Source organism: Camelus ferus, chromosome X, assembly GCF_009834535.1.
Source record: "Camelus ferus isolate YT-003-E chromosome X, BCGSAC_Cfer_1.0, whole genome shotgun sequence".
NCBI lineage: Eukaryota > Metazoa > Chordata > Mammalia > Artiodactyla > Camelidae > Camelus > Camelus ferus.
In genome coordinates, this window is record NC_045732.1 from 22,987,302 (window position 1) to 23,005,445 (window position 18,144).

The 18,144-nt window shown below is 37.0% G+C and overlaps 1 protein-coding gene and 1 non-coding gene across 2 annotated transcripts in view; both read left to right on the forward strand.

Moving 5' to 3' along the window:
- Positions 1 to 16,390, forward strand: part of APOO (apolipoprotein O) — a 47,021-nt gene extending 30,631 nt beyond the window's left edge. The window contains exons 7-9 of the mRNA XM_032475468.1: positions 3,033 to 3,113; positions 13,390 to 13,455; positions 16,130 to 16,390. Coding sequence (XP_032331359.1) covers positions 3,033 to 3,113; positions 13,390 to 13,425 — 117 coding nt within the window. The 3' untranslated portion in view covers positions 13,426 to 13,455; positions 16,130 to 16,390. The remainder of the gene's footprint in view (positions 1 to 3,032; positions 3,114 to 13,389; positions 13,456 to 16,129) is intronic.
- TRNAA-GGC lies at positions 3,447 to 3,518 on the forward strand. Its single transcript has one exon. It is a non-coding gene; the product is annotated as a tRNA-Ala (tRNA).
- Positions 16,391 to 18,144: the final 1,754 nt, after the last annotated feature.

Below are 18,144 nucleotides of genomic sequence, written 5' to 3' on the forward strand. Positions count from 1 at the left end.
GGACTTCAGGGAGTGCAGTCCGCTCTGCTGGGAACACCCTTCTCAGGGCTGTCACTTGGCCACTCCTTTCAGTAGTTTTCCTTCAGGCCTCAGCTTGATGGCATCCTGGCAAGTAGAACACAGAGTCAGGGACACGGGTAAAGCCGATGCCTGAGTCAGCTTGAGCTGCCATAACAAAATACCACAGACTGTGAGGCTTAAATAACAAGTGTGTTTTCTCACAGTTCTGGAGACTGAAAGTCCAAGATCAAGGTGTCAGCAGGGTTGGTTTCTCCTGAGGCCTCTCTCCTTGGTTTGCAGATGGCCACCTTCTCAGTGTGTTCTCACACAGCCTTGTCACTGTGCACACACATCCCTCGTGTATCATCCTTGTCTTGTAATGACACCATTTATATCGAATTAGAGCCCCACCCTATGACTTCATTTAACCTTAATTACCTTTTTAAAGGCCTTGTCTCCACATATAGTCACATGGTGGGTTAGGGCTTCAACATACAAATTTGGGGGACACAGTTCAGTCCATAACAGCTGGGCCAGCAGTTCTTAAGAGTGTAGTCCCTGGAACAGCAGCATCAGGATCACCAGGGAACTTGTTAGAAATGGAAATTTTCAGGCCCCATCCCAGACCTACCTACTCAGACACTCAAGGTTAGGGTCAGCAGTTTGTGTTTTAGTAAGCCCTCTAGGGGATTTTTGGCAAGCCCATGATATTTGAGAATGACCGATGTACTAGATTCCCTCAGGGCAGTGGTGTCTGCACATAGTGGGACTCTTCACATCGTGTCCCTTGGAAAACTGGTGAGACCAACGCAGACTGTAGGTTTTGGGGTCATAGACAGCTTATGGAGGCAGGGACCCAGTTGCCAGAATTGCCATATCACACTGAGACTTGGTCCTGGGAAGAGTAGCAGTGCCGTCACCAGAATTGGGCCCTGAACCAAACTGACCTGACATTGAGCTCCCTGGAGTCCTCGTGACAGGATTGAGCCTAGATCCTTGGATGGCACAGCAGTTGTCGATGGGAGCCCAGTGGCTCCAGCTGTGGGAAATTGTTGGCTTTGGGGGCAAATACCAGTAAGATCTTTCTAGCATGGGCTTGATGTTGTTTATAGCAGTCTTCGAGGGGTGAGGCAGATGGTTACTGTTCCTCTGCCTGCTTCAGCCCCAGCTCTGGAACACTGAATCATGTCTACCTGCCCTAAATTGTAAAAATAATCAAACATCATCTCAGTCTGTTACGGTTTAGATAGTAGATGGATTGGGTGGGGAGGGTGAGCTTGGCTGCTGGTGGAGAAGCATATGTAGCTGCCCTTTGAGGAGAAGTCTTTTTTTATCTTATGTGCCACAGCATATGTTGCAAAAGATTTTTTGTATTCACAATCAAGCTAGTAGGATGCAAATCTGAGTTGTATTCTGACTTATTTTTAAGTCAGTGGGAATGAGTTTTGTCTTTTATTTTGTACCTAGGGTAAGCCAGAACAAAGCAATTAACTATTTTCACTAGATATAAAACCTTAGTGATCTGTTTGGAATGATGAACAAATTCTGGAAATAAATGGTGGTGATAATTGTATAACATTGTGAATGTAATTAATGCCACTGAATGTACACCTATAAATGGTTAAAATGGTAAATTTTTTGTTATGATCATTGCTTTGATCAGCAATGATCTACATTTTTTTCCTTGAAATTGCTACAATAAAACAAATCAAATGTTAGTGATTGAAAGAGAATTTCTGATACTGTTTCAGTGTCGTTTAGTTCCTATTTTATATTTTCTTTTTTATCTGTCTCTGTCTCTTTTTTTAATGGATACTATGACCTTGAACAAGTCACTTAATTGCTTATATTCTGTTTTCTGTTCAGTGGTGTTTGGATAAAAGTACTGTAAGAAAACCCTTAAAGTGATGACATATGTTATTTTTCTCTCAGAAATTTAAAATACTGAGAAGAGTGCCATATTCGTGGTAAATGCTTGATCTGTCTACCAATGGGTCTGAGAATCATATCATATTTTAAGAACAGTTGGAGCAACTGGAAGAACATAACTTATAAGAAACCAGCATGTTCGGTTTACTAGCACTGTGATCTTGGATTAGTCACTTGGACTCTGAATATTTCCTTATAATTTTTGCTTACTTACCACATAGAGTTGTTATATAGAATAGAGATAAATCATGTGAACGTGCTTTGTAAGTTAAGATGCTATATATAGATAAATTACTATAAAAATTAGAGAATAGTAACTACTTTTATGAATTCAAAGTACTGTCATATGAAGGAGTAATCAACATTGTCATAAATAGGACCAATGAATGCAAATTATTGTCAGGATTTTTTTAAGAAATCTCAATGCTTAAAAGAAAAGTTTCTGACAATTAAAGCCAGCTACTAAAAGGTAGACAAGTGCATTTTAAGGTAGTGAGCTCCCTGACCCCAAGATATTCTCTGACCCTGGGGCCTGCCTCTCAGGGTATTGTAGAAAGGATTTTGGATCAGAAGGCAAAGTCCCTGCAGAAACTCAAAGACTTTATGTTTTGGGGGACCTGGGAAAACGGAGAGCATCTTTACTAGGTTCACCTATGTTTTTTTTTTAACCTAAACCCCTAAAGTAAATGATTGATTTTCATTTTGGCAGATGTTACTTGGTTGTCTGTTATGTGCTAAATGTGATAGGTAAAAGCCTTCTTTCTTGTCTTATTTTCAGGAATTTCCCATATCAGCTATTATCTACATTTTTTTCCTCGAAATTGTGAAGGTTTGAAATATACACCTTTAATTTATGGCAGATTATTTTGAACAATACTATGTATGGCTAAACTATTTTTTCTTCTTATGTTATCATTCTTACTATCTTTTTATTTGCTTACATTGCACACTTTTAATTTGTATGTCCCAAGGTTTCTGTGGTCGTCGTGGTTGTCATATGCGTAAATACAGTTCTTTTGGAAACAGGAAAAAGGAAAATGAAAAATTATCTTCCTTACCGGTCATGTATGGAATAATAATGAATTTTTATATTTTGTTTCAAGGTCAGTGGGGAGAAATTATATGACTGGGGTTTACGAGGATACATAGTCATAGAAGATTTATGGAAGGAGAACTTTCAAAAGGTGAGAAAGATCTTTTTCATTATCTTCCTTTTGGTTTAAATACGTAGTTTCTCTAGGATTTTAGAAAATTCTTGATAACCACGTTGCTTGCTCTTGCTTTTTCTGTTTGTTTTCCTTTATGCCTCAGCTCAGATTCTCTGGTGGCCTTTATTGGAGGAACAATAGAATTTCTATGCATTTCGTTATTTTCAGCAGGTCTGAATAAGTAATGACCATAAAATGCATTCCACCTCAGTCTTAGACCGTAATTTCCACTATATTGCTTTACAATTTGCTGAAAGTGTTGCATATTATCTGATAATTTTATCAAAACTAGATTTGGGGGTGGGGGGTGGGGGTATAGCTCAGTGCTAGAGTGCGTGCTTGGCATGCATGAGGTCCTGGGTTCAATCCCCAGTGCTTCCGTTAAGGAAAAATAATTAAAAATAAATTTTTAAAAATTAAAAAATAAAGAAAACTAGTTTCAAAGGGAACATGCTGTGCTCCCAGCAAAAGACAAATAACCAAGCCGCCTCCTCTTGCTATTTCATCATAGGCTTCATTCTTTCCTTTATCAGTACTGTATCTGCCCGTCACCTAGCCATCTGGGCTCAGTTAAGGGTGGAAGCCATGGCATGTTGGGGACCAGCCGCCAGTTATAGGCCATGTCCTCTGTGTTGACTGGCGGATGAGCAGCAGAGGGAAGGAGGTTGTGGAATTATAAGGACCTGTCATTTTTCGTCTTTTCTCACAGCCCATGTTTAGATGTTGCCCATGTTTGCTGGAACATTCTCTCTTTCCTCTGATAAGGCATAGAGCAAGTCATATCTCCTCCAAGTGCCTGTCAGGCACAGCTTGATAAGGAATAGTTAGGGTTCTTATACTAGCATACCTTCTATATCATAGAAGACTTTTCACTCCTGTCATCTCAAATCAAAATACTCCTTTACAAAATATAAATAACTATCTCAAAATTAAAATCCAGGATTTCACATTGGAATTTGGAAGTAACATTATAGAATAAACTATACACCTGCCCCATTTGTTACATAAATAGTCTTCTAGTGAAATCTCAAGACTAATTTTTGTACTGATGATTTTTAAAGGAATTAGTCTCTATCAAGCCTGTTTAAACTAGCTCTTGAATAGGAAGTTCTGTATTAATATAAAGTGCCCTTTGGCAATCCCTTTTAAAGAATAAACACTCATAGTTTTATTTTCATTTCTCTGACATTTTCTTTGGAAGCTTTCTTTCCTGTTTAAAAATCTCCTTAAGTCCACACTGAGTTTAATATGGGAAAGGAAACAGAATGTCAGGAAAGCTATACACAGCCTTAGAAAGAAATGAGGAAAATGAAACTCAGCCTCTGAGTGATCACTGCAGTGTTGAGCAGATGTGTGCACACTGATGGGACTATGGTTGGAATATAAGCTAAAAAGGCCAGCATTTTGTGATAATTTGAAAACATTAGATATTAAAGCAACTCAAATTTATATGCAAGTTGTTAGGGAGTGAGATAGTAAAGCTGTCTCATTAGCCCATGGTGCATCTGCGTGTCTTCCTCTGGGCTTCTCTCTGCGCTTGTCTTCTTCAGTGTCACGAGAACTTAGTGTTCTTCCATTTGTTTACTCTCAAAGCACAGTTCTCCCGACAGCTCTCTGTCCTGAATAGAAGGTAATAAAATGGATGTTGACTACTTAAACATTTAGTACAAGTTTTAAGTGAAAAATAGCAGAAGGCCCTATTAGTTCAAGATTTGCTATGCTTAGATTTCGGGAGTTATTTGATAGTGAAATGCCATTGTTTTTTATTGATTCCCTTGCCCCCCCCCCTTATTGGATCTTGTGGGTTTCAGTATTTTTTTGTTTTGTTTTTGCTTTATTAGAGCAAATATTTAAGCTGCCCTGAAACAGGAATCTTTTGGGACCTGGGAATTGTCTCTTTCAAGGGAATTGGGGAACACTTTATGAAGTACATTTTTGTTTCTTAGCTTATTTGGAAATTTTTTTTAACTTTTTTTATTGAGTTATAGTCATTTTACAACGTTGTGTCAAATTCTAGTGTAGAGCACAATTTTTCAGTTACACATGAGCATACATATATTCATTGTCACTCTTTTTCGCTGTGAGCTACCACAAAATCTTGTACATATTTCCCTGTGCTATACACTATAATCTTATTTATCTATTAGTTTTTAAGTCAAGCTTCCATTACCAGTTTCAGGTGCAATCCTATTCATAATTGTGCTATAATAATGTAACAGATGTACATATTTTCAGTTGTATGTAGTCAAAGAAATTTGTAGACATTGTGTTTAAAGTGGGGCCCTGAAATTTTAAGTGGTATGAATGATGGTTCAGTTCTCAATTATGTTATTTCCCATAATGTGTCAGAACTGTGAATCAGAGATGGCTGTGTGCAGAAATATTGTCATCATAGTGGGTCTAGGTTTTTGTTTTATTTTTTTGAGATAAAAGAACACAAAATATGTTATAAATATAACATATGTAAATAAAAAATAACTGTATATATCTATATACATACAGTTTAAAATCCAACAATATAATGACCACACATATACCAACCAACCACCCATCTTTAAAAACAGGAAATTACCAGTGTCTTCCAAGTTCTCCATGGGCTCTTCCAGCTCCCCATAAAGAACCACTATCTAGAATTTGGGGCTTTTCATTCCTTTGTGTTTTCTTTTAGTTTAACCATGTATATATTTTTTCTAAAACACCGTAGTTGAGCTTGCCTGTTTTTTGCCTTTGTAATACAAATAGCTATATCAAAATACATATAAATAAATATATAGTTTATCTAGATGGAGTCTTACTACATGTATTATTTAGTAAGTTGTTTTGTTCCCTAAACATAATGTTTATGGACTATATGTGGCTGTAGCTTATTAATTTTTGCTGCTATAGAATATTTCCTTGTGGGAAAGTACCCATGTTGATGGCTAGTTGGGTGGTTTTCAGTATATTGTTGTTGCACACACAGGTCTGAGCATATTTTTGTATGTGTGTCTTGATTTATTAAGAGTTTTTCTAGACCAGGATTCCTTGTTCATAGGATCTGCACATCAATTTTACTAGATGGCGGCAAATTTTCCATTTTTGCCAGTCTGGTGGCTTTATAATAGTTTTTCACTATGGTGTGTATGTTGTGTGTGTGTGTGTGTTTGTGTGTATGTATGTGTGCGGCTTTATTTTGTTCCCCAATTATTATTTTGAAAAAATTTCAAAACTACAGAACAATTATAGGAATGATATAAACGAATATATGCTTCACTTAGATTCACCAGTTAACATTTTGCTACACTTGCTTTGTCTTTTTATACATGCTCAGGCACTTACACATATGTGTATTTATTTTTATGCACCATTTGAGAGTTAGTTGTAGATATTGTGCTTTGTAATCATATCTAATTCAGTGTGTATTTCCAAAGAGCATGGACATTCACTAATATAATGACATTACCATTATCATACTCAGGAAAGTTGACATTTCATTGTTTATATAAACATTATCTAATATATAGTCCATAGTCATATTCCCCCAGTTGCCCCAATAATTTGCTTTCCTTTAACAATTTTTTCATTTCTTTTTTCTATAGCTGAGTGAATTATTATAAGGCACACATTCTTATAGCCATTATCTGGGACAAAAAACCAGAATTTTGCCAGCCTCCCCAGAAGCTCTTCCATGTAACTCACCCCAATCACACTCCTCTCTTGCTGTGCAAAACTACCGACTATCGTGACTTTTGTCATAATTACTTCCTTGTCTTTCTTAATGGCTTTATCACCTCAGTATTTATCCCTTTCAGTTAAGTCTTGCCTGTCATTATTATTTTTACTTGATATTCCTTTGAAGTCTTATTTTCCCCTTGTAAGTCACTTTTTAAAAAATATTTTTTATTGATTTATAATCATTTTACAATGTTGTGTCAAATTCCAGTGTAGAGCACAATTTTTCAGTTATACATGAACATATATATATATTCATTGTCACATTTTTTTCTCTGTGAGCTACCATAAGATCTTGTGTATATTTCCCTGTGCTATACAGTATAATCTTGTTTATCTATTCTAAAATTTTGAAATCCTGTCTATCCCTTCCCACCCTCCGCCCCCTTGGCAACCACAAGTTTGTATTCTGTGTCTATGAGTCTGTTTCTGTTTTGTATTTATGCTTTGTTTGTTTTTGTCACTTTTAATCTAGAAGTTCTCCTTCCATCTTCCTCTTTTCCTTAACGCTGTTATCTGTTAAGAGAACCTGGCATGTTGGACCTGTGGCATTTCCAGCAGTTTGGGTTGTGTTGATTGCACACTGATAGTGTAGTTGAACATGCTCCTCTCTTCTCTGCATTTCCAACAGATGGACTGCTGGACCTAGAGGCTGCATAATCAAGTCTGTGTTTGATCTTGTTGGCAAGGCTGTAGGTCTGTGTGGGCACCTACGCTTCACTTCAGCATTTTAGTGATTGTCGAGGCTCAGTGCCTAGATCCACTGATTCACTGGGAGCTGGAAATGGTGATATTCTACTTCTGTCATTTCATTTTCACATATTAGCTGGAATACTTTAATAAGGAGCTGCTTTTCCTCATCTTCAGAAGGTCACCAATTAGTTTTTTTTAAGTAACATGAATTTGTAGATTTAAACATATTTAGGTTTGAATTTTTTATAATCCTTATCCTTATTAAAGTTCAGATTATCCCATTTTAGCAAGTAGAACTTGACTCTGCATCCTTTTACATTACTCAGCTAGTCTGCAATAGTTCCCTTGCTATCTGGGATGTCACAGTGGTCCCAGAATTTCTCATTGTTGTTTTAATGTACATTTCTTTGATTGCTAATGAGGTTGAGCATCTTTTCACGTTTCTTGGTTTCTTCTTCTTGAAATGCCTATTGATGTCTTTTGGTCATTTTTCATGTGGGTCATTTGTCCCTTTCTTAATAATTTATAAGGATTCTGTACTTTTCCCCAGATGCTAATAATTTTGGTCACATGTTTGCAGATGTCTTCTCCCAGTTTGAGGCTTGTCTTTTGAGTTTTGGTATCTTTTGATGAGCAGAAGTTCTTAGTGTAGTTGATTCATTGATCTTTTCCATTATTCATTGATCTTCTCCATTTCACTCTTTGTCTCTAGAGGCTTAATAAAAGCATGAAACTCTTTATCGCTTGTCCATTGCTAATCTGAAGCCCTTTCAGAATAGTCTAAACCCAAGGTCTGAGTATCAGAGTTGGAGGCCTCTTGTGGGTGTCGGGTGCCAGGGTAACAGATGGCACTTTTGGAGTTGTCTTCTAAATTAGCCAAACACAGCAGTGTATCTCAGTAAAAGCCATGTTTAGTTTTCACTAGGGTTTTTTTTTTTTTTTATAAATGTAACAAGTTACTATCAAAGAAGTGTAGAATGACTCAAAGGCCAACAGTAACTAAAAAGAAAAATCTTAATAATTCTTTAAAGGACAGGAAATACATAAAGAAATATAAACCTGTTACTAATGTGAAAACTGAGCAGAACTTCTAAAGCTACACTTTGCACAGTTGTATTCACGCCCTTGCTGGCTCAGCGGGAAAATGAACGGGAAGCAGCAGCCATCATGCTGAGTAAATGTGGCCAGCTTCCTCTTCCTGCATTTGAAATTCCTCAGCTTTCTAAACACTCAAGTTTAGCTGTAAGTAAGTTACATGATTTAAAAGTGATCGTCTTTGAAATAAGGAGTCACAGAAGGTGAAATACAATATGATTCCACTTACATGAGGTGTCAAAAATAATCAAACTTGTGTAAGCTGAGAGTAGAATGATGGTTGCCAGGGGGTGGGGTTGGGGAAACGGGGAGTTGCTATTCAGTGGGTATAAAGTTTCAGTTGTGCAGGATGAATGAGTTCTAGAGATCTGCTGTACAACATCGTGCTTATAGTTAACAATACTGTATTATACACTTAAAAATTTGTCAAGAGGGTAGATCTCATGATAAGTGTTCTTAACCACAATAAAATGAAAATGAAAATAAGGACAATATGGTGGGTTTTCTGTAAAGCTAAATTTGTTCTGAATTAGTGCCCTTTCTAGTTTTTGCTATTTAAAATTCTAAGACATAAAGGTACTAGGCAATGATTTTTCTTTTTTCTTTTGTTTTTAAGCATCATTACTTAGCAAAATAAAAAGTAAGAAATCCTGAAAAATACATCTCTTTCTTCAAAAGGCATACACTTTTGGTATCAGAAAGGGCAGACAAGGCAGGCTGCAGCATGGCCTGATGGCTAAGAGAGTGGACTCCAGAGTGGGTGCACCAAGCTCTCCCATCACTCCCACCCCCACTTCTTACAAGCCTTGTAAATTGCTCCAGTGCTCTGGGAAATGGAGGTAATACCTCCTGGCACTGTTTTGAGGATTAAGTGAGTTTATCCACATGAGAAGCCCAAAATGGACAGACTCTAGCACCTGATAGCCATGATGGATGTCATGTGACGTATGCACATGAGAAGGTAACATCTCCTCATGGAAAATGGAGCCTTAGTGCTTAGACTCATTAGTCAAAACCTCCTATCAGTGTTTTCTCTCCTATTGCTGCCATAACAAATGGCCAAAAATTTACTGACTGAAAGTAATACAAGTTTGGACAGACTGGGATTTCAAAATTTGTAGATACTGACAAGCATATGCAGAATAGATAAACAAGATTATACTGTGTAGCACAGGGAAATATATACAAGATCTTGTGGTAGCTCCCAGCAAAAAAAATGTTACATTGAATATATATATGTTCATGTATAACTGAAAAATTGTGCTCTACACTGGAATTTGACCCAACATTGTAAAATGACTATAACTTAATAAAAAGTGTTAAAAAAATTTGTTATCTCAGACTCTAGGTCAGAAGTCCACTGCTAAGTTAGGGTGTCAGCAGGGCTACATTCCTTTCTGGAGGTTCCAGGGGAGAATCCACTTCCTGCTCCTTCAGGTTGTTGACAGAATTCAGTTTCTTGTGGTTATAGGACCAAGGTCTGTTTTGCTGGCTGTCAGCTGGCAGCTGTTCCCTGCTTCTAGACACTGCAGCAATTCCTTGGCTCACAGCCCTCTTACAGCCACTACAGATCAAGTCCTTTTCATGTCCCATTTCTTTGACCCTGCCTTCTGTCTTCAGCTTTCCTCTTAGACTACAGGAACCCATGTGACTCAATTAGGCCCACCTAGATCATTCAAAATAATCTCCCTATTGTAAAGTCAGCTGATTAGCAACCTTAATTCCAATGCCACCTTAATCCCCCTTTGCCTTACTGTAAGGTGGTACAGTCACAGATTCTGGGGCTAGGATGAAGACATCTTTGGGGGAGCCATTATTCTGCCTACCACATCCGGTGAACTGAAATTTCATTTGGGTCTTTAACAGGTCGTTTATCCTTACCATTTATTTCTTCATCAAAAAAGTTAAGTCACCTACTACATAGGATAGGTAATGTTTATTGAGCATTTCCTGTGAGCTTGGCCCTGGATGCTAAACTCTTTGCTGAGGAAGAGTCTGTGAGGCAAGTTCTATTACTATCTCCTTTTCATAAATGAGGAAACTGCATTTTGGAGACGTTAAGTAATTGATCAAAATAATTCAACTGGTAAAAAAATTCAGTTGGTGAGGGGATTAGACAGTCCATTGGGTTGCTATACCTCAAAGGTTTGGCTGGAAATCCCCTTTCACATGGCAGTGCATACTAATTAGGAATAAATGTTTTGATTAAAATGAATGTTTCAATTTTGCTGATAGAAATTATCATTCATGTTTGTGGACATGGTAAGAAAATAAAATTTCTCCTGTAGCTTAGCCAAGTTGACACATAAAACTAACCATCACAGTACAGTGTTGTTTAGCTTATTCCTCTAGCCCTTTGCAGTCCAATGTGGCAGCCACTAGCTTTTGAGTACTTGAAGTGTAGCTAATCTAAACTGAGGTGTGCTATACATGCAAATTCATACCAAATTTAAGACATGGTACAAATAAAAAGATTATAAACTATATCATGATTTTAATATTCATTGATTTTATATTGATTACATGTTCAAATAATAGTATTTTAGATGTGTTAGGTTAAATAAAATGTATTAATCACTTAAAAAAACCCAACGAAACCCAGTATGTATTAAAATTAGATTATAAGGAGAATGGTTCCTTTATACGGTATTTTAAATATAATTGACTGAAAACACACAAAAAATTAATTTCTGGCTTGTGCTAAATTACAAACTGTCTTTTGAAGTAGCAGTGTTGTTTTTGCTGGGATCATGATGATTTCTGCCAAGAGAGATCTGATTTGTAGTAGGATAGATAGGCTCAATACTTCATTAGTGAAATACTTGACTGTCATGTTTTGTTGTAAGTGATATGTAATCAAACAAGAAAAATTTCCTAGCAACAGAATTGTTTTCTTCAACCAGAAGAATGTTTTTATGTGCTCATTTTCTTAATGTCCAAAAGATAAAAAAGATTATGAATTTAGCATCTTATATTTTTGAGATTAAGATGCTGGCAAATATAGATAGTAGAATATATAAGAAGATCACTAGAAGTACTTGGCAAGCATTATGTTGAGGTAATTCATACCTAAAACGTATTTAACTAGGTAGGGAACCACATAGTTTTTATGACAGACCCAATTATTGGACATGGTTATCTCACTCAACCTTCATGAGCCTCTTTTTATCTCTTCTTATTCATCATTAATTACATACGCAAACTTTAACACTCATCAGATCTCTAGGTTTGACTTAATTCCATCTGTTTATTCAACAAGTGTTTGAATACTGTGTGCTAGGAGGTCCTGGGATATTGTGTCCTTGTGAAGCTTATATGTTAGTGAGGGATTCAAACATGAATGAAAGAATTACACAAATCAGGAAGTACATGGGTGCTATGAATGTGAGTAAAAGATTCTCATGTAGATCTAAGGGCAGAGGACAGGGGAAGGCCTTGATCTAGGGATGAATAGCATTTAACCAGGCAAAAATGAGGGTTGACCAGTTTAGGTCAAGGGATGTATTTTGCAAAGGTCTTATCTCAGGAAAGAACTTGACGAGTTGGAAGAGCAGCAGCAGGAAGACCTCTGGGGCTGTGTGTGTGTAAGTGGCTGTGGAGGAATAGAGTAAGGCACACAGACACTGAGTCCTGTAGAGCTCTGTTAAGAGCAACAAGTAGACCCCAGTGTTGTACGATGTTCCACCGAGCAGTACATACGGCCTTGTTCCCCAGAACTCCATCATCAAGTGGGTGTGGTCTGTAGACAGAGTGACCAATATAATTTATCATCCAAACCAGGATACTCTTGAGAGTGAAGGGGGTCGTTATTAATTATGCTAAGACAAGGGGTATAAACCAGTATGTATAACTTAAGCAATCCAGGGTGTATGCTCACTGTGCTGAGAACTTCAGTAAGTCTGAATTTGCCTGGAAACCATGCTCTGAAAATCCAAGCTTAGTTATGTGTTCATGCTTTCTCCCTTTCCCCCTCCTTCACCCATGGATAACTCTGAGAGAAGGCCACCGGTAGAACCTGCACAGAATCTAGACTGCAGAATCACAGCCACATTGTCCACTCACCTGGAGCCTAGTGTTTTTTAGATTGCCCTGTCATGAGAGCTCAAATCCTTGACTACATCAGGTCTTATTAAGGTGTTTTCAGGATTAAAGTGTTAGAAACATGTAGGAAAGAAATTAAGGTCTTAAACATTTAGCACATGAACTTTTCCCACTAGAATCTTTCCTACATCACTTCTCCTGGATGACATGACCTAATTATATGTTCCCAGATGGCAGCCAGCAGAATGGGTGTGGTCTGATTATAACCTCTTCAGAGTAAACATGTTTTGTGATTTGGCTCCTATATACAGAGTGGAGTACCTACAGGAAGCATCCCCATAGATGTAAAGCCTTTTTTAACAATGACAGTGGCATGAGGTAGTAAAGCAATCTTTTCACTGTTGATTGGATTTTTTTTTTTTATATAGAATCAGTTGTTGGCCAAATCTGTGTAGTGAGGATTAATGGAGCTTTATTTCTTGCTAGCCTCTGTGCCTGAGTCACTTTCTACAGCAGGGCCCTCAGGGAGCACTAGTAATTCCTTCAGTTTACTGAAAAATGGGTCACTTTGCATCATTACTCATACTAAAATATTTGCATAATATTCAGCCAAATACTGAAGATGTACACTTTGAGACAGTCCCCTATTTCTTTAGAAGTTTCATTATTTCTTTTGAAACTGCATTAATATTCTTACTTTTTGTTTTACAAGCCAGGAAATGTGAAGAGTTCACCCGGAAATAAGTAGAATACTCCATGCTCTGTCCATTTTAATCAGGTAAAGAACAAGAAAACTATGGTTATTTTTAGCATTGTTAGCAACAACTGAAATGACTTGTCTTTAATTAATTTAATTTAATTAATTATAGCAGAGTCACTTCATATGGAAACCTAAGGGTCAGGATGATAATTTCATTCCGTCTTTACTTTTTGGGCTTAAGTGCTATGACTTATTGTATTTGTTCCTGAGAAGTACCTGGACAAACTAGAACTTGACAGTTGGGATTTATCTACAAAACTATTTCAAACAGTTGAAAAATGCCATTATTTATTAGGCTTATTTTTTTTCAAACAGCACTTCACTGTAGTAAGCACACTTGTATTCATCTAATAATCGATAAACATTTGTTAAATGCAAGACTATTGTTGAGAAGCTCAAGATTATATAGAGATGTTATCATAAGTGACATAGGGAAGTCATAGGTGTAATTTTCTTTCTTTAAAGATTGAGTAACCTGAGGCTAGAGAAATTTAGGATGATATCAGATGACGTCAGAAAAATCGGTGTGATTTCTTCTGGTCTTATACTCAGTTCATCCTGCAGCCCTGAGCGTTCTCACTTTTCACCTCCACTGATAAGAAACTCACCCCACAGGGCAGGTAGCTTTGGGCAGTTCTAATTTTTAGGAAGCTGTTTCTTATACTGAGCAAAAATATGTTTCCTTATAACTCCTATACAGTGATCCTGATCCTGCCTTAGGGGACACAGAAAACAAATCCAGATCCTCTTTCACATCACAGCCCTTCATATCATAACCCCAAGTCAGCATTTCTCAAATTCTGTTACACAGATTACCTGGGGAGCTTGTTAAAAAGCAGAGGCCTAGGCCCCACCCCAGAATTGAAATCCCTGGAGAGTGAGGCCAGATGTGCATCAGATGTGCTATTAGAAGGGAGACTAGAGGGTCGGCAGCCAAGAAGCCACACATGTCCTTCAGAGATTTTCCATTGAATATGATTCTATTTCTTTACAGAGAAGATGAGCCACAGAATAAAGAGAAACTATGTAAATATCCATTTCATTTTTCAAAAATATTCTGGGCCAGAGTTCATCTTACTGTGTACACAACCTTGATTTCATTCTTTATTTTTTTAGATCTTTAATCAAGATACAGATTTTAATTATAAAAGTGATGCATATTTGTTGTAAAAAATTTTTTTGTTAGATATTTTTCAAGCTTGTCTTGTTCTCCATTCCTTTCCTAGAGGTAATTTCTGTTAATAGTTTGGTGTATCATTCCAGACTTTTTTCTGTATGTGTAATATACACGCACACACACACACACACCCTTTTGAGTTTTGGATAGAATGAGATCATATTCCTTATATTGTTTTCAAGTACATTGAAGCTCCATAAAGGGACATATTGTAATTTTATTATCACAGCTCAAGAAATTAACACTAATTCCTTAATATCACCTAAAATCCAGGCTGTATGCAGATTTCACTGATTGCCTCATTAATAACTTTTTACAGTTGTTCCATTTGAGTCAGCATCCAAACAACATCTGCCCATTGCATTTGACTAATGAGTCTCAAGTCTCTTTTAAACTGTAACAGTTCCTCCTCCCTCATTTTTCTCTTATCATTTATTTGTTGAAAAACCAAACTTATTTGTCCTTTAGTATTTCCCATGTTCTGGCTGTGGCCAAGTAAATCTATTTAGTGTCATTCTGTTTATCTCTTGGTTCCTCTCTTCTCTGCATTTCCCATAAAGTGATAGTTGGATCTGAACGCTTAATCAGATTTAGGTTCATTGTTTGGTTAGAATACTTTGTAGACAGTGCTACGGTTAGCTGTGTTGAATGAATGAATTAACTTCCTTTCTTTTCACGGAATATATTGTGTACACCTTTTCCTATCAGTACTTATGCATCTATCTCATTCCTCCTTTAGCTGCTTGATAATTTCCTAGTACGGACTACCATGATCTTTTGAATCCTTATTAATATAGATTGTTTGCAGTTTATAGTTTCTTCACAGTGCAGTAAATCTATTGAATTCTTAGAGAAGTCCAAAACTGATTAATAAACTGAGATAGAAAAGGTAAGCTAGTGATTTACATGTTTAATTTAAGAATTTTGGGTTTTATATCAGAAGATCTAGTGAATTATCATTGGCCTCTAAAATATTTATAAACCTCTAATTGCTAAGTAGATTCGTTACATATTAGGAAAAAGCAATCTGGAAAAGAGTCGGTGTATCTTTGGATTGATGTGTGTTTCACTCCAGAAAAGAATGATGTGTGTGAGGAAAGGTATATGTTGGACTAGCAATGATTTAATTATGCTCTCCTCCAGCAGATGGATGGAAATGCAGCTTGGCTTTCAGAAGGAGAGAGAGATGGTGTGTGCTGTGCCATTTAGACATTTATTTTTAATTTATTCATCCATCCATCTGTTTAATTACGCTCATATACACAGTCAGTTGAGAATCTGAATGCAGTATTGATGTAACACAAAACCTTTCTGTTTTTTAATGTACCCATTTATAAAATGGGAATAATTACATTTTTCTCTGGCTCACTATGATCCTCATGGTCATATAATGGTAATGCGAATACTTGATATAGTTTCTCTATTTAAACCTGAAGAATTTTCAAAATGCAAAATTTTAGAGCTGCTTTTATTGTGATGGGGCACTGTTTATTTATGTTTTTCTTTTTCTTTTAGTTATAGGTAAACATTGAAAACTCCATACAGTAAACCAATATTTCTACAGAAAAATGGCAGAAAAGTCAGTATTGAATGTAGTAAATTGGCATTCTTCTTCAGGAAAAACTACACTAGTCCTCTTTGTTCTCTTGGATGATTCCATACTACAAGTGGACTAATCGGAAATTCTTTCACCTAGAGAAAATGTATAAGCCTTAGAACTCCTCGTTCTCATGTTGCTATTTATGTACATAATTAAAATTCTAAGTTAAAAAAAAAGTTGTCTTACTTTTTTCTTCTGATATTATCTGAGTGACAATTTAAGTGTATCTGGTGTCCGTGTGTGTGTATGTGTGGTGTATGTCTCTGCGTGTACATGTATGTGTGTGCGTGGTATGTCTGTGTGAAAGAAGACCATTCACTCTTCTTAGGGCATTATCAGTTGGCAGTCTCCAGAGGTCAAGTTGAGAAGAGTGGCTCTGGAGCTGAGAGACGATGCTTCGAGGAACAAAACTTGTAAGTAATAGTTTGCCTGACACTGATTAGAAGACATACAAAAGAAAACAATGACCATGACCCCTTGTGTGCCCTTGCCTCCCAACTTGTACAGATCTTCAGGTTCTTGAATGCCAGTGGGAGATGCATCATAAAGTCTCTCCTCTGCGAGTGAAGGAATGGCATGTGGTCGTGTGTGTTGATTCTCTGTATGTAGCCCTTGTATTTGCCTTTGTGGCCCCTGAACGCACAGCTGATTGAACTCCATCTTCCCAGTGCTGGTGGGAACTGCAGGAATCTCTTGACTTGTCAGCCAGCCAGGAAGGATGGTAGGGGAACAGGATATGAAAGAAAATTGAGAATTTCTAAATTCGAGTCAAATTAGAAATAAAGGCCGCTCTCCCTTCTGAGTGAGACAGATCACACTCTGTCTATGGAGTGTGTATCTACTTTTACTTTAAACTGAGCACCTAACCCCTACACCTCATGGCCTTTCTCTCACCTTCTGAAACAGCCTGTACTCTGCCTATGGAGTGTGTATCTCTGAATAAATCTACTTTTACTCAAAAAAAAAAGATTTAGGGATTAAGAATCATCTTTGTATTCTTGTAGCATCGATTTATTTGCTAAATTGTTGACCTTCCAGAGTTGATAGCAGTTAGTAAGCAGTTAGTAAGTAAGTACGCAGATGGAACATGCCCATGTTAATGTTAAACACATTTAATAGAGCCAGGATGACAGGAATGGTGCCAGCACTGTTACTGCATTAATGAGCTGAAGCACGTTTGTCCCTAGAGTAATCCCCCTAGTGACCCAGATGTCTTATTTCCTTTTATACTGAAATACTTTTGTATTAATGTACTAGTCATCCAAATATATTAAAGCTGTGCCTAAATTACAATATTTTATTGTAAATATTCTATTATTATTTCAGACTTTTCCCATTGGCTTGGCTTCCCACATAACCACCAGAAAGTAGAGATTCCACAAGTTTCCTCATTCTTGAGATTGCTTGATCTAGAGAAGATGAAGGAATGGCCCCCACCACACTGTGCTCTGGAAATCATCAGTCAAAAGGTGTTTCAGTGCCTCCTAGTTGGAAGGTATTACTTCCATTTTTAACCCTTTAGGCATATTGAAACATTGCCTTAAAACCTCTTAACTCCTTCAATGGGAAGGTGGGGGTGGGTCTCAGAGCCAGTGCCTGGCCCATATGTAGGATAACAAGCAAATTGCCTCCTACACAGGGTCACTCACTTGCTTTTTTATATTATTATCTTTTCCTTTCATGTTCTTTGCATCCAGTGCTACCTTTTTAAATTTTTAAAAAAATTTTTTTATTGAAATATAGTTGATTTACAGTGTTTCAGCTCTGTGCCCTTGGGCCGGCCAGCCCTCCAGCTGTGGGGCCTCCCTGCTACCTTTTTTTAATATTCAATACTTTTTGCATGCTTTCCATTAACTTTGAACTGTAGAGAATGTAAAACTTGCATATTATAATATCTTGCATTTCCCTAGCTCTGTATAGTTTTCAAAGT